General features: G+C 42.0%; 3 protein-coding genes across 3 annotated transcripts in view; all 3 read right to left on the minus strand.

Annotated features, from left to right (window-relative positions):
- LOC308459249 (macrophage mannose receptor 1-like) overlaps positions 1 to 18,614 on the minus strand; it is a 128,075-nt gene extending 109,461 nt beyond the window's left edge. Inside the window, exon 1 of the mRNA XM_080974382.1 lies at positions 18,451 to 18,614. Coding sequence (XP_080830508.1) covers positions 18,451 to 18,511 — 61 coding nt within the window. The 5' untranslated portion in view covers positions 18,512 to 18,614. The remainder of the gene's footprint in view (positions 1 to 18,450) is intronic.
- On the minus strand, positions 448 to 16,234 carry LOC308460110 (macrophage mannose receptor 1-like; the record flags this gene model as incomplete). The annotated part of the gene is made up of 12 exons (XM_080976098.1): positions 448 to 960; positions 2,610 to 2,809; positions 4,298 to 4,446; positions 5,913 to 6,028; positions 7,633 to 7,746; positions 8,869 to 9,026; positions 9,848 to 9,979; positions 10,999 to 11,142; positions 11,452 to 11,565; positions 12,030 to 12,188; positions 13,970 to 14,143; positions 15,907 to 16,234. The coding sequence occupies 12 exons, from the start codon at positions 16,232 to 16,234 to the stop codon at positions 859 to 861; spliced, it is 1,890 nt and encodes a 629-aa protein (XP_080832224.1). The 3' UTR covers positions 448 to 858.
- Positions 18,615 to 26,450: 7,836 nt separating the features above from the next.
- The window catches only part of LOC308459248 (macrophage mannose receptor 1-like), a 48,496-nt gene continuing 47,787 nt past the window's right edge, over positions 26,451 to 27,159 (minus strand). Inside the window, exon 30 of the mRNA XM_080974381.1 lies at positions 26,451 to 26,913. Coding sequence (XP_080830507.1) covers positions 26,684 to 26,913 — 230 coding nt within the window. The 3' untranslated portion in view covers positions 26,451 to 26,683. The remainder of the gene's footprint in view (positions 26,914 to 27,159) is intronic.

The following is a 27,159-nucleotide window of genomic DNA, read 5'->3' on the forward strand; positions in this document are numbered from 1 at the left end:
GGAGCATCTTCACCCCCATGATTCAGCCCGGACACTGAGGTCCAGCGCCGAGGGCCTTCTGGCGGTTCCCTCGCTGCAAGAAGTCAAGTTACAGGGAACCAGGCAGAGGGCCTTCTCGGTAGTGGCGCCCACCCTCTGGAACACCCTCCCTTCAGATGTGAAGGAAATAAGCAGCTATCCTATCTTTAAAAGACATCTGAAGGCAGCCCTATTTAGGGAAGTTTTTAATATTTAATGCTGTACTGTTTTTAACATTTGATTGGAAGCCGCCCAGAGTGGCTGGGGAAACTCAGCCAGATGGGCGGGGTATAAATAATAAATTAAATTATTATTATTATTTATTCTAAATCTTTCCAGGTGACTACATTATAAACCCTGACCCCTACCTCCTTTTTGGTTGGTTGATGGGCACATTTGAACCTTAAAAAAAATATACCATCCTATTATCAGCACTATACCGAAATGTCTGACATGGGGGCATGGATAGTCACAATGGACAAACAAGTTCCCAAAGCCACTGAGTTAAAAAGCAGAAGTTGGGTCTGAGCCCAAAACACCTCAGTACATATTTCAGTCTACCTAGTGCACATATTTCACAGAAGTCAACTGGTGATTCTCAGAGATGCGTGGCATGAGGTAGATTCTTTCCCCTCTTTTTGATAAAGGGCCACCTGTTTTTTTCAGTATAGTTAGTGTGTGTAACAGAGAGGAAGGACATTTTAGTGTGTGAATTTCAAATGAGACGGGTGTTTGGGAGATTCACATGGAAATGCAAGCCGAATACAATGTCTTCCCCATCCGTAACCAGAAGAGTTTTTGATTCTGAGACAATGTGAAGAAATAAACATTTCATAAAACTCACTGATGGTTTTCTTCTCTGTTAGCAGAAGCTAGGTCTCCTCCAATTGCTCTACAAAAATCACGTGCTTCAAACCAAGTTAGCATGTTACTTGTATAGGCCTAAATGGATATAAATACAATTGCATATTGGTAAGAATCTTGCAAATTCCATTCACAGTGAGATCTGCATGGTTTGCACGAACCCCTATTTGACATGTAACAATGGTAACTGAGGGCCAAAGCAGACATGGCATAAAAGTATGTGATTAATCTGCACAATTTTTTAAAAAATAAATAAATAGATTTGGGTGGGAAACTCCCACCGATGCTCATTAGAACTTTCCTCCTATGTTTTGTCCTTTCCACCAGCTGTCTCTTCTACCTGCCTTTGCACAAGGAAGTCCAGGACTGGCAGTACCTGAAACAGCTGGTCAGATTAGGAAGCACAAATCTTATCTTCCCATCTGCAAGTCCTATTTTAACTGCACAAGCACAGTCTTTTTCTCTTCTATAGAAGGGTATGGCTCAGCAACTCACTGGTTACAAAGTTCCCTGTAGAGGAGGAAGCTTTTTAATGTGTAAAGATCAACATATCTAAAATGTTGAAAGCTGCCCAGAGTTGCACCGCCTAGTCAGATGGGTGGGCTACAAACAATAAAACGATGACAACAACGAATGTTACTTCTTCTGCTTGAGCACCATTTCTGATAGTCTCCAGCAAATCTCACAAGATTTGGACCCTAGATACAATATAAATATCTTCAAGCATAATTAAGCCTCATTTCCACCCTCTTGGTGATAGAGTTGCAGGTAGACTGGACTCCCTGGATCTTCAGACTCTAGTAAAGGCACCTACTGTGTTACTATCAATGTGGGGGTGTCTTTCAGGGGGGCAGTTTGGTATCTGGTCTTACTGAACAACTTTGATCAATGTTGACAAAATGCAAGTTCAGGAAGTGTCCCCTCCCATCCCTATCTGGAGACAGGGGTGGACTTTGGACTTTCAAATTTCAGTGGCACCCTCTGCAAGGACACAATTCAGTGCCCCCCCGACTCTTGCTTTCTGTTCTGCACATGCACTAAAAAAGAGAGAAAAGCTAAAGGACCCCTGGATGGTAATGTCCAGTCAAAGGCGACTATGGGGATGCGGTGCTCATCTCACTTTCAAGCTGAGGGAGCAGGCATTTGTCCACAGACAGCTTTCCGGGTCATGTGGCCAGCATGACTAAACCGCCTCTGGTGCAATGAAACACTGTGACGGAAACCAGAGCCCGCAGAAACACCATTTACCTTCCTTCTGCAGTGGTACCTATTTATCTACTTGCACTGGCGTGCTTTCAAACTGCTAGGTTGGCAGGAGCTGGGACACAGCAAAGGGAGCTCACTCTGTCATGGGGATTTGAACCACCGACCTTCTGATCGGCAAGCCCAAGAGACTCAGTGGTTTAGAGCACAGCGCCACCCGTGTGTACTACATCATAATTGAAACACCCTGCAGTGGCACCCCTACTTTGGCTTGGTGCCCTGTGTGGAGGAACATTTAAAAGGCAATTGAATATTGACACTTCAAATAAACCACAGTACAAAACATTGAACTAAAACCCACTTAAAAAAGAATAACAACAAAATCCTGCACCAAGCAGTTAAACTGAAAACTAAAAATCACATCCTCAAATATCTCAAAAGGTTCACTTAGACAAAAGTAATTTCTCTCTTTGCTTTGATATTGAAACAAACAAGAACTTGGATTCAAGAAGCAGTATACCCACTTTAAAGCACACACTTCTGTAACGGCTTTGAAGCCATCCTTCTGGGCATGGGGGTGGGGGAATTGTTGATGGGGCAGGAGTTGTTGTCATAGTTTCTGCCCATTGTTTGCAGATGAAGGCTGCCGTCTCCTCACAGTTCACAACATCCCACAGTCCAGCTGCAGTCCCAGTTCTCATGGCTACACAGCCAGATTGTTGCCCTTTTGGAGACACAAGACAAGAGCCAATTCAATTGAGCTTGTCCTTCATAGACACTCAAAACAGCTAGAGAAAGGTTTTGTAAAATATGATTCTGTTGGATAGCCCACCTCATATAACCTGCTTAAGTCTAAATAATGGATGAGGGGGTTAAGACCAAAGAGTAAGCTGTCCTGCCAGGCTTAGCTCACCTTGGAGGGACTAGGTCAGGGATAGTCAACTGTTAAGTTGTGGTGAACATATCAGACGACACAGTGATTCTTCAAACAGCTCTTGTTTATTCACAGGCCCAGAACAGAACTGAACTGAAGGGTTCAGCCAGCCTGCTTATATAGAGCTCCACTACAATGCAACAGTAACAACTTTCTATAACTATCCAATCACTGAAGGTCACTTTCAATTCCTTATTTGCATATGTAGACCTGAGTGAAAACTATCTACAGTATCCCCCTGCTGGCCCAGGGTGAGAACTTCAGTACCTAACATCAACCTGGTCCCTACCACCCACTAGTGGGCATTTCAGGATTCCAGGTGGATCACGCCCCATGTTACTGCAGCACTGGTGGGCGGTAAGGAAATTTGAAAAATGCATTAGTGGGCGGTAGGTATAAAAAGCTTGACTACCACTAGACTAGGTAATCAAGCATTTGTTTTCCTTCAGTCTATCTGAGAAGCTCAGTGTGTGAGGAGGGCTAAGCTGGTTGCTCCAAGTTCAGACCACATAACTCTAACAAGCCTCTCTTGAGCTCCTGTTCCAATAACATAGGCGCTTACAACACTTTGGAACTAAGCCAAGTTTTGCTGCCTGTGCAAGCTTTTCTGGATGCTGCATGGAAAAGCACATTTCAATGAGTTACGTAGCTGAATATATACAGTGGTACCTCAGAAGTTGAACGGCTCCATTGCCTAAAGTTTGGGCTCCTGAACGACAAAAACCTGGAAGTAAGTGTTCTGGTTTTTGAACGTTCCTCAGAAGCCAAACGTCCAATGTGGCTTCTGCTGTCTGCAAGTACCAATCAGAAGCTGCACCTTGGAAGTCGAACAAAGTCAAACGTCCTTACAGAACAGATTATGTTCGACTTCTGAGGTACCACTGTATGTATATTAAATCTTTGCTGTGGTTCTCTCACCAAAGAGTACTTGCACCCAACTTGCATCATGGCACCCAGGAATTTTCCTTCTTATACAGCGGTACCTCGGTTTTTGAACCTCTCTGTTGACAAACGTTTCGGTTTTCAGACGCCGTAAACCCGGAAGTAAATGCTTCCATTTTTTAACACGCCTTGGAAGTCAAGCAGCTTTCGCTGAGTTATTTTTCTCAATTTTCTCTATTAAAATTGGCAGACTGCCCTTTGCACCTTGGTTTTCGAACGTTTTGGAACTCGAACGGTCTTCCAGAACCCATTACGTTTGAAAACTGAGGTATGACTGTATATCTATTTTTTCCCTTGCCATCAAAACATTCCTGATAGACTTCAGGCAGTACCTACCAGGCATTCCTGAATTCCAGTTGGTGAACAGAACATTGTCTCTATTGATCCATTTGAATGTCCCTCGTTGCTGTACATCTGAAAGGCCAATCCAGAAATATTTTTCAGAACGAAGCCCAACTAGACTAGTCAGGTAGGCCTGTTCATATCTGTAGGGAAGAAGAAGAGAAGAATAGTAGTTTGGATTTGATACCCAGCTTTATCACTACCCTAAGGAGTCTCAAAGCGGCTAACAATCTCCTTTTCCCTTCCTCCCCCACAACAAACACTCTTTGAGGTGAGTGAGGCTGAGAGACTTCAGAGAAGTGTGACTAGCCAAGGTCACCCAGCAGCTGAGAAGCGGGGATGCGAACCCGGTTCACCAGATTACGAGTCCACTGCTCTTAACCACTACACCACACTGGAACGATGTGTAATTGATGCATTCAAATGATTATTAATTTCCTACATTTTAAAACAGGCTAGCTCTCATCCAGTCAAAATGCACATTTTGGAATGACAAGAGATAGCTCACAGTGAAAAAATGGAAAATCTTAAGCCTACAGGTCCACTATCACAAAGCAATACATCTGCATGTTGCATTTATCAGCAAAATTCAGACTACAACTCTTTCACAAGTACAAAACAAAAACTACAATGGCATCCCAAGAAAGAAACTGTGAAACAGAAGAATCTCAGCCCAGACTTCACATTAGGCCACAAGTGGCCACATACAGCAAAGCATTAAGGATCTTAGAAGGAATTCTAGAAAACATTCACTCACTTTAGACAGAAAAACACAGACTGAGACAATGATTAAATCTGTCGGAAAGACTGCAAGATCCATGTAGCCTGGAGAAGAGGAGGTTAAGGGGTGATATGATAGCCATGTTCAAATATATAAAAGGATGTCATATAGAGGAGGGAGAAAGGTTGTTTTCTGCTGCTCCAGAGAAGCGGACACGGAGCAATGGATCCAAACTACAAGAAAGAAGATTCCACCTAAACATTAGGAAGAACTTCCTGACAGTGAGAGCTGTTTGACAGTGGAATTTGCTGCCAAGGAGTGTGGTGGAGTCTCCTTCTTTGGAGGTCTTTAAGCAGAGGCTTAACAACCATATGTCAGGAGTGCTCTGATGGTGTTTCCTGCTTGGCAGGGGGTTGGACTCGATGGCCCTTGTGGTCTCTTCCAACTCTACGATTCTATGATTCTATGTAGTGCAGATGTTTCAGGAAAGTGAGGCAAGCCACAGATTGCAAATCAGATAGGAAATTCACAAGAAATGAGAGGAGCCGCTCATTCAAGAAAGTAGCTTAGTCGCATGCTGCAGGTCAAATCTTAATATTTGTTATGTGGCCAAAGAATTTAACATCTTAAAATAAAGGCATTGCACCTTTCATTCACAGAAACAGAAAAAAGTTGTTAGTCCTATTCAGAGTAAAGTAGACCCACTGAAATTAATGAGCATGGATAACATATGTCAATTAATTTCAGAAGGTTTACTCTGAGTAAACTTTAGTTGGAAACAGCCCATAGTCACAGGAAAGTCATTTTTCTCTCTCTTTCATGCCCAACAAGGGGGAGAATAGACTAAAACATGCCCTCTGAACAACAAACCCATGGGCTTCCTTTTACCTGTTCTCCACAGAAGCCAGTGATCCTTTATTTGTTTCACAGAATGTATTTGCTTTTGAAAACGTTGCAGATGTTTGGCTAATTAAGTAACAATAGGAACCATGCCTTTTCCAGCCCTGTTCATATAGAAGAACCAACAACCACATGTTACTACAGTATTACAAGTTTGGAGACGTGTTTTTGGTAGTAATGTTGCTGAAACTTTACTGAAACAGAAATCCCCATCCAGTGCTAGGTACCATAGAAATTGTACTCTTGAAAGCAGAATGTGTCAGAATTCAGTTATAAAATAAGATTTCCCTGGATTCCTAGATCGAGATTTTGGGGCGTAATACAAACAGAGGTTTAAAAAAAGAAAACATGCAGCAAAGTAATGTGTGGAAATGCAACCTATTAGACCTTTAAAATATCCCCCTTTTAAATCGTTTGCAAAGCTTCCCTTTCTTTCCCATTTAGCATAGAAAAGACCATACTGTTAGGTTAGTTTATCATTGTTATTGGTGCATTTAACTGATCTTTCTGTTCTTTCGGAATTTTTGGTAACTTATTCTGCCTTAAATGGTCCTCCATTTTTTCTAAATCCTCTTTTCCAGCTTTATATAAGTCTCTATAAAATTTTAAGAATTTTTTTCTAATTTCTTTTGGGTTATCTATTAATTTCTCCTCTACTTTTATCTTATTGATTATATTTTGGTCTTGTTTTTTTCCAATTGCCATGCCAAAAGCTTTCCTGGTTTATCTGCAAATTCAATTTTTGTTTGTTTTATATATTTTATTTTCCATTCTACTACTTAATTAATTAATGTTGAAAATTGGGTTCGCAGCATCTTAATATTTTGTTTTATCAATGTATTTCCAGGTTTCTTAGTTAACTCTTTTTCATTTTTAATGAGTTCGTCAAGTATCTTTTTCTTCTCCCTTAACTTTTTCTGAAACGTATTGTGTTGTATAAAGAAACCTTTCATTACTGCTTTACTAGTCTCCCACACCATATTTATATCAGTTTCCTTATTCAAATTTAATTCAAAATAACCTTTTATAGTTTTTTGGGCTTTTTGTAGAATCATTTGATTATCTAATAGGCCTTCATTCAATTTCCATCTAAATGTTGAATTCCCTTCACTTCTCAAATCCAATAATATTGCATTATGATCTGAGAGAGTCCTTGGCAATATCTTCACGTTCCCCACTCTTATTGTCAGTTCACTGGAGTCTATTCTTCCGGCAGATTGATTTGGCTCAGAGAAAAAAGTGTGCTGTCTTTCTAATCGATAGTTGAATCTCCAAATGTCTATTAGGTTCAAGCTTTCCATCAACTTAAAAAAAGCCATTGGGAGTTTCCCTTCTTTTGAGTATTCCTTTTCCTTATTGTTCTGCCCATTTCAAGGGAAACCACCCCATTCATATCCCCCATTACTATTATTTTCTGATCCATATAATCAAATAATTTTTCCTCCAAAGATTTGTAAAATTCCGATTTCCTCTCATTTGGGGCATATATCCCCACAATTATTTATTTATTTTGCCTTGCAACTTTAACTGTACAGCTATCACTCTTCCCTCCTCTTCCATGAAGATCTGCTGTGGGTCATATTTGTTTTTTATATACAATACTCCTCTTTTCATAATTTTGTCCGATGTTAAAAATTCTCTTCCTAATCTTTTATTTATCAACCTTCTTTCATTTGTTAAACTACTGTACAGTTTACTTTAAACTTACTTTCTTGCAATTTGGATCAACATTTTCAGGTTCTTCAGGAAGAAATCCCAACGGTTCTCTTTTACATATGAAGCCAAGTTCCTCTTCACAGAAATAATCTGCCCAATATCCACTCTGGAAATGGAAAAATAAAGAAATAAACATTTCAGTGAAGAAGTATACACTTCCTCATTTTCTTGAAGCTTGATGTCTTTTGTGTTGATACAAAGCTTTCTATTGCATTATCTTGTCCTTAAAAAGCATTGACTAGTTGTACTATATCTAGCTGTGAGGTGCCTTGAGCCCCTATCAGGGAAAAGGGTAGGATATAATATTAATATTAATATTAATAATAAATTCTGAAAACATTGCATTGGAGCATAACCACCAATGAGTGGAAGTTTATCCAGCCACATGTTTGGCTTCTGATATTTCAACAAGCAATTCCCACCTAAGTACTGGCACAATCATATCTGTGAAACGCTTCCTCTTTTAAAAACAAAAATCAAAAGAATAAAGGTGACATTCTCAAGAAGATGGTTCTACATGTAGCAGAAGAGAAACAGCGCTGATTGTGACTAACATGAGATGGAATGGAAATTGCTGCCTCCTTGTAACATACAATTAGCTCTCAACAAGAGCAGTTGGTATGGGGAAGGGTGTCATGTGGAGATGCCTTCCTGACACCAGCACTGCCGCTTACTGGGACAGTAGGACAGACTGGGGTTGTGAAGGTGCACCAGGTGCACCACTATACACACAGGTCCTGCTATCAGAACGCTTGTTATCCACAAATTTTGTTATCAGAAATGAAGAATTAGTACCTAGACCTCGCTATGCCCACCGCAGATTCAGAAATCCAAGCAGCCAAAATCTTCTCCCTCCTTACTTGTTTGTGCATTTGTGGTCGGTGACAACCTTTTTTGGGCAGAAACCATGCAGGGAGGGAGAGAGATCGGACAAATCAGGGAGCAGGAGAGAGCAGACAAATCAGTCCCCCCCCCTTTGCATCTCTTTTCCTGGTTGGCTGCAGCCATTTCAGGAAGAAACCGTGGAGGGAGGGAGGAGAGTGATTGGACAGATTAAAAATATTCCCATAAGAAATGATGTAAATTGTCAACTTGTTATGTGAATGCTCGTCTAACAAATTCCTGGGAACGCATTGTGTTCGGAAAGCAGGACCTGGATGTATTTGATCTTTCACACAAAACTGTATCCAAGGAAATACATCTTTGTTGGGGGTTCCGTGTTTTTTACCTCCCCATTCATAATGACACAGGCACTTTGCTCATCATTTATGTGTGCGGGTTTTCCTTTCTGCCACTTGGTGAGTCTCACTGTAGAACCATCACTCCATTCATAATACTTCAGAATCTTCTGGTCATTCAGTCCTATCCAGAGAAGATCTGTTGACTCTAAGAACACAAATGCATCTTGTTTATTTGCTCACAAACTTTAATTGCAATAAACCCAGGTGTTTCACAGGATCCTATTATTATTAAATTTGTATACAACTAGGGATAAAGAAAGCTGATCGCCGAAGAATTGATGCTTTTGAATTATGATGCTGGAGGAAACTCTTGAGAGTCCCATGGACTGCAAGAAGATCAAACCTATCCATTCTGAAGGAAATCAGCCCTGAGTGCTTACTGGAAGGACAGATCGTGAAGCTGAGGCTCCAATACTTTGGCCACCTCATGAGAAGAGAAGACTCCCTGGAAAAAACCCTGATGTTGGGAAAGATGGAGGGCACAAGGAGAAGGGGATTACAGAGGACGAGATTGTTGGATAGTGTTCTCGAAGCTACCAGCATGAGTTTGATCAAACTACGGGAGGCAGTGGAAGACAGGAGTGCCTGGCGTGCTCTGGTCCATGGGGTCGCAAAGAGTCAGACACAACTAAACGGCTAAACAACAACAACAAGGGATGATGGAAGTTGTAGTCCAGAAACAGCTGGAGGCCTAGGTTTGGTGAAGTTTGTTGAAGGCTGTAATAGTGCCACATCTCACATTTGGGTCTCATGTTCAATACAGCATACTGGTGCTTCCCCCTCCCCCCAGGGTGGGAGACTCAGTAACATTCCCTTCTTGCACGTGGTAACAAAAATGCAAAACAAAAAACTCTCTCTCTTAATCTCACATATTTAGCAGATACCAGAAGGACCAAACTTTCTAGATATACTTACGCTAGCCAAGCTGAGATATGACAAAGCTGTATTCTTCAATGCTGTGAATACTTATTAAATCTCCATCTTCTTCTCTGCAGGACCATAACGCGTTCTTCCATGTTTTAAGGTCTCTTTTAAGGCTGTAACAGTGACCTGCAAATGCAGCCCAGCCATCTGGACATTTAATTGGTTTCAAGCCATCTAAAAAGAGATCAAATTTAAGATAGCATGACTGGAGGATTTTTTAAAAGAAGAAAGTGTGTTATGCTATTAGGATGTCATAATCTCAGTTCCTTAATTTGTGTATATAAAATATATCAGAGGCAAATCTGACAATCAATATTAACAAGACAGAGTAGCCAGTTCTTTACCATGAGGATATTATTGTCAATAGAATTACCAACAATTATTGTATTCAAATACATTTATTTCACCTATGGGAATGTGGGATTTGCTGCGTAATGGCAACAACAGATGGGAATGCTACCTGTTAAGTTTAATAATACAGTTGATAACTTATTCTTAGCTAATGACAATATATCCTCTGGCATCTCAGTCCAATTGTCAGGGACTGGGCAGAGGAGGAACAGTGGAGACCGCTTCCCCAGCCTGACCCTTCTAGAGAAGAAGACAGTTCAGAATTACAACAGGGGTTTGAGGGAGGCCGCAGCTCAGAGGCAGATGAGGGGGAAAGTTGGGAAAAAATGGGAGAGGAGGAGGAGGCAGAGCCGGAGCAGCAGCTGGCTGACACATTGTCATTAGAAAGCATTCCACATCCTCCATCTCCCAGAACCCGGCGAGCCTTAAAAGTAGGAGAGCAAAGAGCTTGAAGACAAATGACCCTAAGCAGCTACCGTAGGGGTGGTGGTGCTGTTGATGAATGAGGAAGTGGGAGCGAAGGAGGGGTGGAGATTTACTCGGGACAACGTCATTATTCCAAGAGGCTGCATTCCCAAGCCTCTCTCTGTGAATGTTGAATGAAAAAGCAGATGGTAATGACTTTTTCTTGTCTTATCTGTTCCTGGCAACCTGCCGTGGCAGTTGGTTCCTTTGCCACCGGACATCAATAAAGTGTTCTATATTGCATATACTGCTACAAACAGCAAAACCTCCACTGCTAGAGATAAGATTTTAAAAAATGTAATATTGCCATTGGCAAACTCCACAACTTATGACATAATGAAATATATGTGAACTTCATTCCCAGGTTAGCATCCTACCTGAAGGAATAAAAGAAACATCTAATGAAGAGTTTTCTTTCTTGCAAATGTATCCAAGTTTCTGGAGGCACTTATCATTCTCCCAATTGCCATTCTTAGACACCATTGATCCACATAATTTTTCTGTTTCTGGGGATGGGCTCCCTTTAAGAAAGAGTGAGAGAAACAATCATTATCTATGCCCTGTGTTAACATAGCAACACTGTATTTATCATTCATTTGGAGGCTCTGCATTTTTAGGAGCACTGCTAAAAAGTAGTTCGTAATGTTTTAAATAGAAATGCATGTTATTTGTTTTCCTGTTTGCAGAAGTATTTATATCTCAAGAGAAAATAGTATTCTTGGAATATCTATACAAGAAACTACAGGGACAAAACACTAAAACACGGGAGAAATAATATATATATATATTACGATTCAGATAGAATAATATATATATTACGATTCACTTACCTGGAGCCCAGTTTAAATATCTGAAAGGACGATCACCAATCCACTGCCATCCACTCTCGGCATCAAAGCTGATCAGACCAATCCAGTAGGCAGCAGTCATACTATTTATTAATCCTATTCAATGAAAAGAAAATCAGTTGTCTTGTATTATGTAGCTATGGGATCCATAATTATGAAGCTGGGTGGAAGGAAGCAAAATTAAACCACAACAAAAATCGCTTCTAGGGTGGCAGCTTTTATTCCAGTATAGCTAAATTTTAAGCAGAAATTAATATGATGAAACATTTCATCTAGTATGCCGATGCTATGCTTCATTAGATTTAATCAATTAATTTCTGCTTCTACTGTTGTCAAAGACACAGAGGACCTGCTAGGAGATCTGGTAACCATGAATGCAAAGAATAATCTGCAGTGGGATCATTTGAAACGGATGACATTCAAATTAATTCTGCTGGGAGTAAGGGTACTTATTATATTATGTTTATGAAATTGCTCCCTATAGTTGAGACAATATTGATTATGTAGCAAAATATTATTAGAACTGATCACTTCTTTAGGTGTGCTTTATTATGTTCTACCTGTCAGGTACGCCTGTTCATGTAAACTGGTGATGCTCAGTAAATCTGCATTCTGTTGCCGGCAACTTTTTCTTGCTTGGTACCATGTTAGAGCTGAGCGGGAATTGATCTGGTAGAGATTCCCTGTCCAATGGTTTTTGGTCCAGAAGAATTCATCATCTGTAAGCATTGTTAACACTAGTGTCAAATTATAAAATCACAAATGGCAAAGCTAAATCTGCAAGTGAGATAAACCTGATTGATCAAGATACCACTTTTCCAGAGGATACCCAAATCATATAGAGCAGCACCCTGGGCCTCCCTCCATAATAATGTGGCTTCCGAAGCCCCATTTGCAATATTCAAGCATTAGGTGGGGATATCTTCAGGCGCAGCAACTTAACCACATCAATTTCTATTTACGCTTCCTGGAACCCTGTGTGCAAAGAGGACTTCAGGTTTCAGGTTAGTTTACATGAGTTGGCTTTATCCCTGTAGACATTCACACCTAATGCATGGATGTATATACAACTCTACCCCACCCACTGCATGAGTCACCACTGGCCAGATCCCAAAACAGGAAGGACCAGACACACTTATCTTTAACACACCATCACACACAGAGACCATTGTTCCACACAGAAACAAAGGCAAATATTTCATTTTAGTAGCTCTACTCAAATTGTACCTTCTGGTTCCCTCTTTGCTTTGGTCTTCTTACCTAAGAGAAAGGATCTGCAGCTGCATGGTTCATACAACATCAAAACTCTTTCAGCTGTTCCCCACTGAACAACTGAGGGTTGGGAGAAGACCAAGGGACAAATGGAATCTGGCTGCCCCACTTCTGCTCTAGACCTTGATTTTGTCTTGAACTGAACTACATCATCATCTCAGTCCCTTTCAAGTTAAGAAGTGCAGACCTAATCCTGTATGGAGCTCTGGCATTCTTTATATTTATTTTACTCTCACTCTTAGGGGAAAGTTCCCCCCACCCCCACCCTCTTCTGCTTATGTTGCACAATCAGTAAAACAGAGGCAATAATGACTATTTCCCTTTTTCTGTGTAGGAGAAACATTCCTCTAAGCAGCTCATACATGATGGCAAAGTAAGGGCCTGGCTTATTCTTATATGTTGTACTCCCCGTGATTTTTTTAAAAAATTAAAACTGTGAATTATAAATAAACAAACTTGGTTTTACCTTTTACTGGACAATGTCTGCTTAAAGAGTCTTTAGTCACCTCTGTCCAACTGGCTTCCATCTTTTAAAAATTAAAGCTAAGAGTCTAGAGCCCCAGCTGACTCCCCAAAATCTGACCTCTTCTCTGTTGGCAGCTGTGCAGTAATCCCATGAAAACAATACAAAGAAGGTCAATGTGCAGGTAAACTACAAGCGCTGCCTTATGCCTATTCAGTGTGTCAAATGCCAAGGTGTAAGTGCATCCTGAAAATTGCAAGTATGCAACTGAAAAAAATTCAAAAGCCTATTTGCAAGGGACAGAAGTCTGCCAAGACATTTCTCCCTCTGCTTTGATCTTCTTGCAGCAGGGGAAAGACCTGCAATTGCACACTTTGGAGAATATCAAAATCTTTTTCCATCTAAGCTGCTCCCCACTGAACAGCTGATTGGCTCAAAGGAGATGAGAGGGCCAGAGGAAAACTGGCTGTACCCTGCATACAGCAGTTTGCCAACTCTACTGTGGACCTTGCTTTTGGCTTGACATCTGTTCCTTTCAATTGAAGAAGTGTGAGCCTGATCCTGTAAGGGGACCCTGACATTACTGACAATTCATTTTGCTCTGATTCACAGGAGAAAGATCCCTCTCCCCATTTTCTTCTAAGTTGCACAACCTGTAGAACAGATATAATAACGACTAGTTCTCTTTTCTCTTTGTTAAGACGAACATTCCTCTAAGCAACAAATGCACAATGCTAAAGGCTCAAACAAACCCTTTTTGTTTACCTTTCACTGGACAATATCCGGTTAAAGAGTCTCTATCCACGTCTGCAGTTGTTCCGCACCAAAGTCGCCCATGTTCATCATTGTCTCTTATGCACTGAGCATACAATTCATTCCGATACTTGAATGGAAACATACAGGGGGCTCCAAAAGAATTGCCTTCTAAGGTATACAGAGCTAAAAGAAAATTGAATAGATGCAATGATGAAATAATTTTGATCTGTTATAAGAACAGAAGTTGGTAAGCAGAAGAGATGAAGACAAAGTCCTCAACACAGAATGCCAGATATACTCAGATGCATATGTTGACTTTCTGTGTAGACAGGCTTCCCCGTTGACATTAACTAGGTTTTGAACATTCATTCTGTTGCATGAATGCACATGTGCAACTTCCCTTTTAATTGGAGTGGATCATTAGTCCCTGGTGTCCCCAGGAAAGGTTGGGAAAGACTTCTAAATGAAACCCCGGAGAGCTGCTGACAATACGATGTGGATGAGCCAAAGTTTTGACATGGTACAAAGTATCTTGCTGTCTTCCTAAGACTTTTTGAAGTAGGCTGCATGCTATGCATACTTAAACTCTGGTGCCCATCATGAAATTTCTACACAGGAGTAGAGTTGCAAAATAAACAGAAAGCTACCAACCACCCAGTGTTGGTAAATCTGGCCCCTTGTTGCAATGCAAAGGAAGTGAAAGCATTTCCTGCTCAGGCAAATGGCACTAGTGGAAATTGAACTGATACTGTTAGGCTATATTTCTATCCTTGCATGTCCCCCGACCCCAGTAATTCATACAGTTTCAAAACATCATTTAAACATCTATTGGAAAGGGTGCATTTGTCTACTGTGGAAGGAGAGATTCAGCAATTTTTTATTTTAAAAAATCCTCATAAAATTTCTCCGTGATTTTAGTATGAATTTCTCCTAATGCACACATTTTTATATGCAGTTTTGACTAATGCACTTTTTTTTGCAATTTCCCTTACATAATGCATTTTGTATGTTATTTTCACAGATATATTCTTTTTTTAATGCACTTTCCTATTAGATCCCTTTTTGTGAATACTCAGAGAACAATATCAAAAAAATTTAGATAACTGCGAATTTTGAAGGGTAGCTGTGTTTCAGTTTTCGTATTGCTTTTCAAAAGTTCAGATGTGCTGGATTCAGCTTTAAATGCAAACTGAATAGAATTTCACACACACACCATCGCTACCCTTGAACCTCCAGGTCTACAGCCCAGAGACCCCAGTCCTGGTAGCAGTATTTTGTGTTTCAAGTGTTGGGCCCTCCAAGACCAAAAAATAAAGCCATCCACTTCTAATATGACATGGAAGCTTTCTTACAGTACTTGAATTTGGCTGGATGCAGATTATCACTACAGTGGTACCTCGGGTTACATACGCTTCAGGTTACATACGCTTCAGGTTACAGACTCCGCTAACCCAGAAATAGTACCTTGGGTTAAGAACTTTGCTTCAGGATGAGAACAGAAATCGTGCTCTGGCAACGCGGTGGCAGCAGGAGGCCCCATTAGCTAAAGTGGTGCTTCAGGTTAAGAACAGTTTCAGGTTAAGAACAGACCTCCGGAACGAATTAAGTACTTAACCCGAGGTACCACTGTACTTTGTTAAAGAAAGGAGTAAGATGCTAGTGTGTGTGTGTGTGTGTGTGTGTGTGTGTGTTAGAGAGATATAGAAAGAGATGATCAGAGAGATAAAGAGGCTGGGCTGAGACATTTATTTCATAAATAATATAACAAACAGGGCTAAACAGCTGCTCTCCCTTTGCTCTGGTCCTGATGAAAACTGGACTCCCATGACTGCAACAAGATGGGTTTTCTATGGATATGTTTTGAAGTTATGTGGTTAGCACCATGTCTATGTCAGCCTTGACCATCTGATCATCTAGAGAAAGAGGACAGATTCTCTGAATTTTACCTTCATAGGCCTTAGAGCACAGGCTGTCTTTCGTTCCATAGATCTTCCAGGTACTCTTGCTGGTGGCTACTTTAGAAAGTATAAGACGGCTTTTTTGGCCACTTTCGGGATTTAAAAACAAATCCCCCTGTTCGAGTGCAAGGAGGCTCTCATTTCTGCATTCCCATTTCTGAAGTTCACTCGTCTCATTACAGGGGGAGAGGGTGAGTGCAACCAGGTTTGACTTGGAAGGCACTGCCAGGCATAACTTCACTGCTATGTTCAAAATCTGGTCATCGGAAACCCACTTGAAATGTTGCCCCTCATTATCCTCATCGCAGTTGTCCATGATGATGGAACCAGATTTCTGAGATTGTATACAGAGCTTGATGTTTTCATTATATATCAGAAAGCTGTCACTATCTGCAAAATCAAGAGAGGAAGAAGAATAGGAAACTAGGGAGGAAGTTCCACATACTTTCCAATATCTCAACCACTGGTAGAATGGTAATACCAGGATTCAGAATAAGAGGCAGTAATATTGACATAGAAAAGGGAGAAATGCCTTTCATGTTAATACTGTACTTTATTTTCATGATCCAGTACAGTGCATTATTTTTCAGTGGTCAATAACCTATTCCATTTATAAGTCACTAATTTTGATTCTTTGTGGCAGATATAGTTGGCAGTTTATTTTATTCTAAATACTATGCTATTGTTGTTGGCAAGAGACGTGGGTGGCGCTGTGGGTTAAACCACAGAGCCTAGGACTTGCCGATCAGAAGGTCGGTGGTTCGAATCCCCCTGAGAGGGTGAGCTCCCATTGCTCAGTCCCAGCTCCTGCCAACCTAGCAGTTCTAAAGCACGTCAAAGTGCAAGTAGATAAATAGGTACCGCTCTGGCAGGAAGGTAAATGGCGTTTTTGTGCGCTGCTCTGGTTCGCCAGAAGCGGCTTAGTCATGCTGGCCACATGACCCGGAAGCTGTTTGCTGGCTTCCTCAGCCAATAAAGCGAGATGAGCACCGCTACTCCAGAGTCGGCCACGACTGGACCTAATGGTCAGGGGTCCGTTTAACCTTTACCTATTGTTGTTGGTATCTATTTTTAAGCAACATTTCATTTTCATGGTGAGGGTTTTTTATTTTATTTTTAAATCTTTATAAATAAAACTTCTAAAAACCCTCAGCCATGCCAACAGAAATATTTTTATGTTATATTTCTTTAATACGTTTGAAGGACAAAGTAGGCATGTGTGAGATCTGAAATTGGTTCCCTTAACATCTTTCTATTTTGTTAAACCACAGTGCTGGGGCCAACTTGGTGTGCAGATAGGGAAGAGTGAGTTGATCCTTTTCCTCTCTGATGCCAATTCCATCCGAAACCCCAACAATTTAACTGTGCAGGGAAAAACATATGACCCTTGTATTGTGCCATATATTTTCATTTACCCACTGGCTAAAAGCAGCTTTGGTGGAGTATTTGGGCTGTGACAAATGTTTTGGGGCATCTGCTTTTAATAAAAGAAAACATATGGTGAACAACTGATATATTATTGCTTTAGTTAATTAAAAGAATTTCTGTACCACCTTTTCACCAGAAACTAATCTAGAGGTGAATTACAAATAAAAACAACAACAACCCTAAAAGCAATATAATACAAAAACATAAAGCATGACTAATCCTTGATTCATTAAAACTGGTATCAACAGTAAGGAGTATGAACTGAGCAATTGGTTATCTAACATATCTAGAAAATAAAACTACATAGGTTAATAGACCATCATCTACATGATTAAAGAACTCCAGCCACTTCAAAAAATGATTCTTCTATTGAAGTATAGCTAACAATATGGTGATTTCCCTTCATGAGAAAGAGGCTCCAAAGGGCTGTAACCAGTGTTGTCCTTCACACTGAAGGAAAGCTCATTGATCCAGTGGAGCCCTCCATTAGCCGAATGGGGAGGACCCCAACACTCTTGGGGGATCTTTGGCACATGGGGGTGGGAGGGAGATGCAAGGGGAGTGAGAAATGGCAAACATTGCCACTTTCCCTATTCCATTGATGGAAGGTTCCACTAGATCAAATAGCTGTGTGTCAGTGCAAAGGATACCCTTGATATATAAACCAGATGCTTTTTTATGATGTAAATGCAGGTGTTGGATATATTGCTTGTGTAATATTGTTAGATCAAAAAATATTTATCTTATATTTACAATTTATTTCTGTATCGTGCAAAAATAAGTAACAGGGAAAAGACTAACTTCTATATAGGGAAAGGAGTAAATTCTTTATTTCAACAATAGAACACAAATAAATAAATTGTATTCAAAACTATGTTAGCCATTAATTTATTGTAATGACTTCCACACCTTTCTTATGGTTATAAGCAATAAAAATGTTAAACCAATTAACCTTGAATCTAACATTTCATGGATTTAACTTCCTAGCTGTACAACATTAACTTTCAGAAGATGATTTAAATTTCACCAGATAAAATTATGTGAAAGATGCAGCTCCACTTATTGCTAAGGTAACAATGGTGATGGAAGTGAAGAAGAGCTTACCTGATACCTGAAAAGCTGGCTGGATGAGGAGCAAGATATTTAGGAGCCAAAGGGAAGACATTGGCCACAACCAAACCTATCACACCACTCCCATGGAAATAAGACAAATCAGGGTTTGCTGCTTTTCAAGTACTTCATAAATGAGTCAGGCAGAATGAAATTTTCACTTCTGTGTTTGACATGAAATTCATTGTAGTAGTACAAATGGATTGCAGTGTGTGTGTGCTGACACAGACACACACACTCACAGATTTTTGCTAACCCATCAGCTTCCACGGAAAAGATCTATTTTTGCATATCATCTTTGGGATATTTAGATTCATTTCTCATCACTTAGGCTGGTACTTAGGCTCTCTATTACACACACACACACACACACACACACACACATTTTTGCTAACCAGCTTCCATGGAAAAGATCTATTTCTGCAGAAAACCCATGAGTTATTTAGTTATTTTGGCTGGTACAACTCCACAAGGTAACAAAACAAGGTAACAGTACATAGTGCTAAGGAAGGATGTACATAGGAGATCCTCATTGATAACTATGCTGCTTTTAAGCCATGGCCAAGCTCTGAGAGAGCCGCTAGCTGGAGGTCTGATTCTGGCCTCAGGAAATGAAGATCAAAAGGACCAGAGGCAGATCAAGAAGCTATCAATTGTCACTAGCCATAATGGCTATGCTCTGCCTCCATAGTTGGAGGCAATAACACTATGTTAAGTATAATTGTTTAATTGACACTGAAATGGAGAATGTCTGTGTGTACTGCTGAAAAGGTTTAACATGGGGAAATTCCACTGGAGTATTCTAAGTGCTCTCTGAGCTCCTAAATGAGTTGGATCCTTGATTGAGAGGGAGCAACTGTGTGGCTACAGTGAAGACCTTACAGTGATTGTAGACAATGCTCATGTGTTTACTGGAGTCCTTTCAATTTTGTGTCAGTGATGTAAATCAGCTTATACAGTGGTACCTCTGGTTACGTACTTAATTCGTTCCGGAGGTCCGTTGTTAACCTGAAACCGTTCTTAACCTGAAGCATCGCTTTAGCTAATGGGGCCTCCTGCTGCTGCCATGCAATTTCTGTTCTCATCCTGAAGCAAAGTTCTTAACCTGAGGTACTATTTCGGGGTTAGCGGAGTCTGTAACCTGAAGCGTATGTAACCCGAGGTACCACTGTATATGGAAAATCCTTGCATTTGCAATTTAGATAAAAACACTGTTAATGGTTCATATTAAATAATTATATTGTTCCAGTGCTCACTTCCTCCTGTAGAGGAAACACTGTGGAAGGAGACTGTCAGGGAGTGGATGAGGAGGAATGGTGTGAGTACCCCGCTTTTCTGAACCTTTCCAAGGGCAGGAGGACAGTATTGATTTAGAACAGTGGTTTGCAGAAGGGCATAGGCCAGAGTGGAAAAGCTGGGAAATATTGGGTGAGAAGCAGCTAGAAGAGGAAACACCAGGAGAGAGAGACAGCTGGCAGATTCAGTGTCCTTGGAAAGCATTCCTGACTCCACCTTTGCCTAAGACTAGATGGGCTCTGAGAGTGATAGAACAGAAAGCACAACGGCAACAAGATCAGATTACCCGACATAGGAATGATGTAGATTAATGGGGACAGAGGGAAAACCTTTACTGGGAACAACACATTTTTTTAGCATGCTATGACTTCCTTTGTGTCTTGCTGTGATTATTAAAGATCTTATCTGGTAAGAACACTCCTTTCTTTTGATCTGCTTCCAAGAAGCCTGCCAGAGAAGTAATCTAGTCTTGATCCATAACAGGAGTGGGGAACATTTTTCAGACTGAGAGCCATATTCTGTTCTAGGAGACTTTCAAAGGACCACATACCAGTGGGTGGAGCAGCAAATGTTAATTTCACACTTCAATGATACATTCTAGACAGGCAAAATACTCAAGGGGGAGGGGGTACAAAACAGGGCCAGTGGCTGGGAAGTGTGTGTGGCTGGGGGAAAGATCCAAGGGTCACTTAGGGGTTCTGGAGGACCACAGTCCCTAGGCCTGAGGTTCCCCATCCCTATAGTCTTGGTTGTCAGATGTAAGCCAAGCAAGTTGAAGTGGTGGCTGGGAATAACGTCTCTTGTCATGGACTTCCATCATAAGCAGATAGCCAACATCAGCCCTTTGAGGCCCAGAAGTTTCCTCATGACTGGGAAGGGGAGAGAAACACCACCCTCTTTTGTCTTTAGTTTTTTGTTTTGTTTTTGTTTTTGCTCTGTTGCTATGGACAAGGGTTGTGTGCTGGGCCTGGGGGTAACCTGAGTAAAGCAGTCCTGGTCCGGTCCTGAATCCAAGGGTTCCATGAGGAGTCAGTCCGACAGGGCCAAGGCAGGACACGAGGCAGGAAACCAGGCAAGGCCAGGCATAGGATGACAGACAGGTTCTGGCAAACAGCAACCTTGCTCCCGCAACCTGGGGCAGGGTCCAGCAGCCTTTTATCTCTGTCAGGGTTACGGCCGGTCCTGATCCCCTGGTGACTCACCACCCTGTCTCGCCCGAAGGTGAGCACTCCTCCTGCGAGTACTCAGGTCTCGCCTTCTCTCAGACCTCTCAGTCTCTGCAGCTCGGGAGATGTCGGCAGGTTACTAGACCCAGAGGCCGCCTCAGCCTCTCCTGACCCAACTGGTAGTGGAGCAGCTGTAAGTGATTGCCCAGCTGGAAGCAACGAGGTAATCCCCGCATCTAAAGCCAGGGCAGGCTCAGGCCCCTGACTCGGCCCAGCTGGTGCTTGTTGCAGGGGAACCTGTGCAGACTGAGGCTCTTCAGAATCAGGCCCCAGGCTAGGTTCAGCTGCCGCCTGAGGCAAAGGATCCGGTGCGGACTGAGACTCCTCTGGCTCCAAGCCCAAGCCCGAGTCCCAGGCCATCACAGGTTGGATGGTTCTTGCTGTGGATGCTTGTTGTTAAGTAGCTCAAAAGTCACAGAGTGAGAATCTGTTGGCACAGTGTGTAAGAGAGACAATGTATGTGAGACCCCATTTTATTCCTATGGTCATTAACTCATGATATTGTTATGATTTAAGTGAGTTTAAAAGGCTAAACTGCACATTTTCACCATATTATCCCCCCCCCCCACACACCAGGGTTTACAAATGCTTTGTAGTAGCAGTAGTAGTAGTTTTGCTATAAGAAGTCAGGAATGTAGAAGCAATGGTAAAGAATGGAATGGTGAGAGAAAGGTTTATTCTGTGCTTCACAACGGAAGTAATCCAAATAGCTATCTGAATGGAGGAGCCTGGGAAACCATTAAGTTCAGTGTCTAAAACTACCAAGCTCTTGCCCCACTGCCTCTCTGTATTCCACATACAGAGGCCAACTGGAATGGCAGTCGAATCTTCCTTCAACACTAGCAATGAAACAGCAACTTGCACTGTGCCTGACACAACAGGCTAGTTTAGTGAGGCCAAGACAGGCCATGTAGCACACACACCTCTGTCTTCCACTAAGGGACAATGGTCATGGGGCTTCAGATGCAGAGGCAGAAGTTTGATGCCATTGCCCCCTGAACAACTGTCACCTTAGTTTAATGGTGGAGCTGGCTCTGATCCCAATGTCTGCTTCACATTACAGGAAATACAGACATTGGAGGGTGGTGAACAACTGTGTAGGCAAATTCCCCTTCCTAGGATAAGAGCCCTGCTTGGTTAGACCAAAGGCCTATTTAGTCCTATTTGCATAGTGGCCAACTAGATCCTGTGAGAAGCCTACAAGGAGGACGCAATTGCAGTGGTCCTCAGCAGCTCTTAATCAGACACATACACTTTCTGATACTACAGGTAATATCATCATCATGGCTTCTCATTGACCACCTTCTCCTCCATCCATAGCACCCTCTGTAGCATCTGATTCAGCACACTTTGTGTTCTCTTGGCTTCATGAAGCAGTATGGGTTTTGTTTGTTTGTTTTTCGTCTTCACCAGCAACAACCAATGTGCATTTCTAGAGAAGGAAATAACACCAGGAAGCAAATAAAGAGCAACATGTTCAAAGGAGATTGGGGGACATGGGGCAGCTGTTCTGTTTGGTAAGCACTGCCTAGTTCCTTCCTCAATCACATCTGGAAAATGTTGATCAACCGCAAAGTATAATGAGTTCAAAAGAATTGAGAAGTGAAAGTCATCTGCAATGTTATGAAGTTTCCTGAATATTTTGAAAAAGTGGTCAAATGATTTTTTTCATTCAAATTGCTGAGTTGGTGCCTGGTTAGCCCATTACCAGATAATTCAGAAGAATTTATAAAAGAAAAGGAAATGTTTGTATGCAGCCCCAAACCATGAAGAAATGTGGCTCTCTGGGAAAGATGGTTCGTCACCCATGAGATGCAGGACTGTTCTGTAAAATTGTTGTGCATACTGATGTTTCACATAGTTAGTAGTTATGTATTCATTAACTTTGTAGATGTTTGTAGTTTCCAGACAAGACTTAAAGAAAGACCCACAAAGAGTCCACTGCAGTAATCCAGTCTTGAAGACTAGCAGACCCTCCAAGTGTCCCTATTTTCCACTGACGTCCCTGATTTAGAGAAACTGTCCTGGTTTCTGATTTGACCCCAGAATGTCCTGCTTTTCCTTAGGATGTCCCTATTTTCATTGGAGACATGTTGGAGGGTATGGAGTTATCAGACCCCTGAGTTGTCTGAAGGCAATCCTGTATAGGGAAGGGTTCCCCGCCCCCAATGTTTAATGTTTTATTATGTTTTTATATATGTTGGAAGTGGCTCAGAGTGGCTTTGGCAACCCAGTAAGATGTGTGGGGTATAAATAGTAAAATTATCATTATGGAACGGGATGTCCCTATTTCCATCGGAGAAATGTTGGAGGGTATGAACTAGTAAGGCAAAGTTATCCCAGCACAGGAACAGTTGCAGCTGTTGTAGTAGCTGAGGGTCATAAAAGGAGCTCATAGCAATGGATGCCCTAAGAATCTATTGATAAGTTACTGTTCTTCTCAAACATTTTTGTATTACCAGCAACATCCTGCTGCTTAGAAAAATTGTGCTATCTGGTGCTATTAAAACTACATTCTTTGACACAAATATACATCTTGAGATATGTAGTTTAATGTTTTTAAATAATCCAATGTGCTTGAAAGGAGTGTAAGCAACAGAAAATAATGCAGCCAGTTCCATCAGCAATATAACTTATAATGAGGTCTAACAAGAGGATCATAATCAGAAAGCGATTGGTGAACATTGAACCCTCCCTCCTGTTAACTTCTTTTCCATGTGGCTAGGCAGATTGTGATAAACACCAGCAGTAGCAATACCTGGAAAAGTGTACTACTAGATTTGGCAACTACCACACAATCAGATCAGTTCAACCAGGAATCAGATTTGTATTTTCAGAGCAGCATGGAACTCTGATAACATAGAAGCAGTTTTCACCCCATTGCTGTGACTGTGAATCAAGCCTAGACCTGTGCAGATAACTGGGGTGAATGGAGTCTACCTTTTTATTATTTATTATTTAGCAAGAATCACTTCCCTGTCAGTGTCTGATGCCAACAATGGAAGCTTATGACCAGAAAGAACCTTTAGGTTGCAATCACCTACGCATTTGAGGCCCATTAAAATCAATGAGACTTACTTCTCAGGAGACGTTCATAGGGCTGTCCTTGAAGATGTCTTGGAGAATTCAGTTGGTCCAAATGTAGCAGCCAGATTGCTGGCTGGGGTTCCATTTGTATCGCATATAACCCGTTTAAAACAGCTGCCCTGGCAGCCAGTTCATTTCTGGGCCCAATTCAAAGTGCTCATGCCCCAAATATCTCAAAGACCACCTCCTTCCATACAGACCCACTTTGCTGCTGAAATCAGTAGAGAACAGCTCTTGGTAGTTCCCCCACCCTCAGAGGCTCAGGGAAGAAGGTAGCCAAGAGAAGGCACTCTCTGGCAGCTGCTAAACTGTGGAACTCCTTCCCCACAGAAGCGCACATGACACCTTCATTATATTGCTTCTGGAGGATGCTGAAGACACACCACTTTCCCCTGGCTTTTGACCTTTGAGGTATTTTTGAGGGCCCACCTCATTTTAATAATTGTTAGTTGTTTTCAGTTGTTTTCAATATTGTTTTTAAGTGCTGTAACCCTCCCTGGTATCTCTGCTAGCTCTGTTCCCACTCTTGCCTTCATATTACAAAATACACAGACTTTGTGGTGGGTGGGTGGGAATAACTGTGAATCAAGTTTCCCCCACCGATAAGAAGAGCCCTGCTTGATCAACCAAAGGCCCATTTAGCCTTCTAGAAGAAGAAGAATAGTTTGGATTTGATATCCCGCCTTTCACTCCCTTTAAGGAGTCTCAAGGCGGCTAACATTCTCCTTTCCCTTCCTTCCCCACAACAAACACTCTGTGAGGTGAGTGGGGCTGAGAGACTTCAGAGAAGTGTGACTAGCCCAAGGTCACCCAGCAGCTGCATGTGGAGGAGCGGAGACGTGAACCCGGTTCCCCAGATTACGAGACTACTGCTCTTAACCACTACACCACACTGGCTTCTATTCTCAGGGTGGCCCTCCAGTGCTTGTGATGGGGACCTCACAAGCAAGACATGAGTCCAACAGTCTTCTTTCACTCGTGGTGAGTGATCAGAGGGATTCTGCCTCCAGTAATGGAAGTAACATAGCCATCACGACTAGATGCCACTGAAAACTTCCTTCTCCTTTGAAAGCCTCTCCACCCCACCCAGTAGCATCTAATTCATTGCACTTTGTGTCCTCCTGGCCTCATTATGCTGAGAGCAGCAGCCAATGTGAGTTTCTGGGTTAAGGGAGCAAAGAAATATTTCTTTATCACACTGAAGGAAACAAAGAAAAGCGTAGAGCTTTAAGCCCTAATCAGAAAGGCATCCAAACAAGTAAAACGGCTGAGGCACAATCCAGATGGAAACAAACTGCATATACAAGGAATTGTTTTGCATGCAGTTGCTCTTTCTGAATCAGCACCTGGGCTGCACATATGGAGTCCTTTGTGAATCCTGACAAGTCCACTCACCCCTTTCGGTGCAGCAGCATTGCAGGACGGCAGAGGTTCCACAAGGGTCCTGATGACGGAACCATGGCTTCAGTGCCCTTCCTATCAGGAGCTGGATCCTGGCCTGCACCCTGCTTTGGTGAATGGGGATGCAGGCTGAGGTGTGGGCTGTGCCAGGGGGTGGAGCTGACAGAGCGGGAAGGCTTCCATTGGGTCCACCCCTTGGCCATTTAAGCAGCCTGCACCTGTTTGTCCCTTCGTCGGGTTTCCCCACCCCCCCCTTGGTTTAGGCTGATAGTCAAGGATTTTGCTGTGGCTACGGTGGTCGCTGTTCTTTACGGGGCCCGGTAGGAATTTGTCCACTGGGCAAAGTGCCTCTGACCCGATGGTTTTGCCTGCCTCATAGCAACCGTCACAACTGGACTTGAGCATTGGGGAAATCTGTGGCCTTGGATGGAGGGGAAGTTGTAGTCTCCGCCTGCCTCTCCAAAAGCTGGGGGAGCCTGTTAAAGGAATCTAGGGGGAATGGTCATGTCCACATGCCCAGGGAGGGCCAGGGCCAAAGGCACTCCCCGAAACGGCGGTCCCTGCGGGGGTCACCCTATTTGATGAAAGTCTTAGGAACCCCCGTCTGGATTGACCTATGCGTCACTTCCAGTGGGCAGGCCAGAAGGATTTTGAATGCCCCATGCCCAAGCCAAATCTCTTTCATCTGTATTCAATAAAGGTGTGGCATGTTTTCATCCAAACCAGTCTTGTTAGTCTCTTATTTATCTGAGTTGGGGATTGGGGAGCATGATGCCTGGACCTGCAACTGGCTCTTCAGAAGAAGAGTGGAGGAGGAAGGAAGTAGGTTCACCATCCTTGGCCCTTTTCTCCCCTACCTGATGAGTGGGTTCTTAGCTTTCTTAAAGGGCTTTATGTGTGAATGGTTCACTGTTTTGTGGCAAAACTGAAGGATACCAACAACATGATCCTTAGCTTGAAAAAAAAATATCTTCCAGTAGAAAATACTCTTCATAGAATATATTTTTATTGAATAAACATTACACATTCAGAGCATTCTACATCCTGACTCCGTTTGTAGAAAGTGTACCTGCATATTGGGACAATTCCCAACAATGGTTACTTCTTTGAAATAATTATCAGTATAAACCTAAACCTGCTCATTCAGAAGTAAGTCCTATTAAGTTCAGTGGCACTTACTCTTATGTAAATGTGCATAGCATTTGAGCCTGAATGTGTTAATCCCCCTCTTGCTTCTCCACAATAAATTCTGAGTACTGATTCTGAGAAACTATTGTGCTGTCCTGATGCGAAAGGGTCTCGACATCCGCTAGTAAAGTTTGTGGCTGTCTGTGTCTTCTTTTGTAGAAAATATAGACTGCAACACCCACAGCAATAACGATGAGAAGAGCCGGGAGAATCACCATCATTAGTCTGCCTTGCGGTAATGCTGGAACATCATCTTGCTCTACGGGGGGGGGGGGGAATATATATATGTAAGACGCACAGAGAGAGCATCAAATACTTTCCCCAGCAGAACATCCATACAGACCCATACAGAAGGTTGAGCTGTTGATTCTGCCTGCCATGGCACTACTAAAGACATAGGGTTGCCATATTTAAAACGGTGAAAATCCAGACAGAAAAGTTGTTTTGCAAAATCTCAAAAAAGCCATTTTTAAACTATTTTTATGGGAAATCAGCAAAAATGGCA

Source organism: Podarcis pityusensis, assembly GCF_964106645.2.
Source record: "Podarcis pityusensis genome assembly, chromosome: 12".
Lineage (NCBI taxonomy): Eukaryota > Metazoa > Chordata > Lepidosauria > Squamata > Lacertidae > Podarcis > Podarcis pityusensis.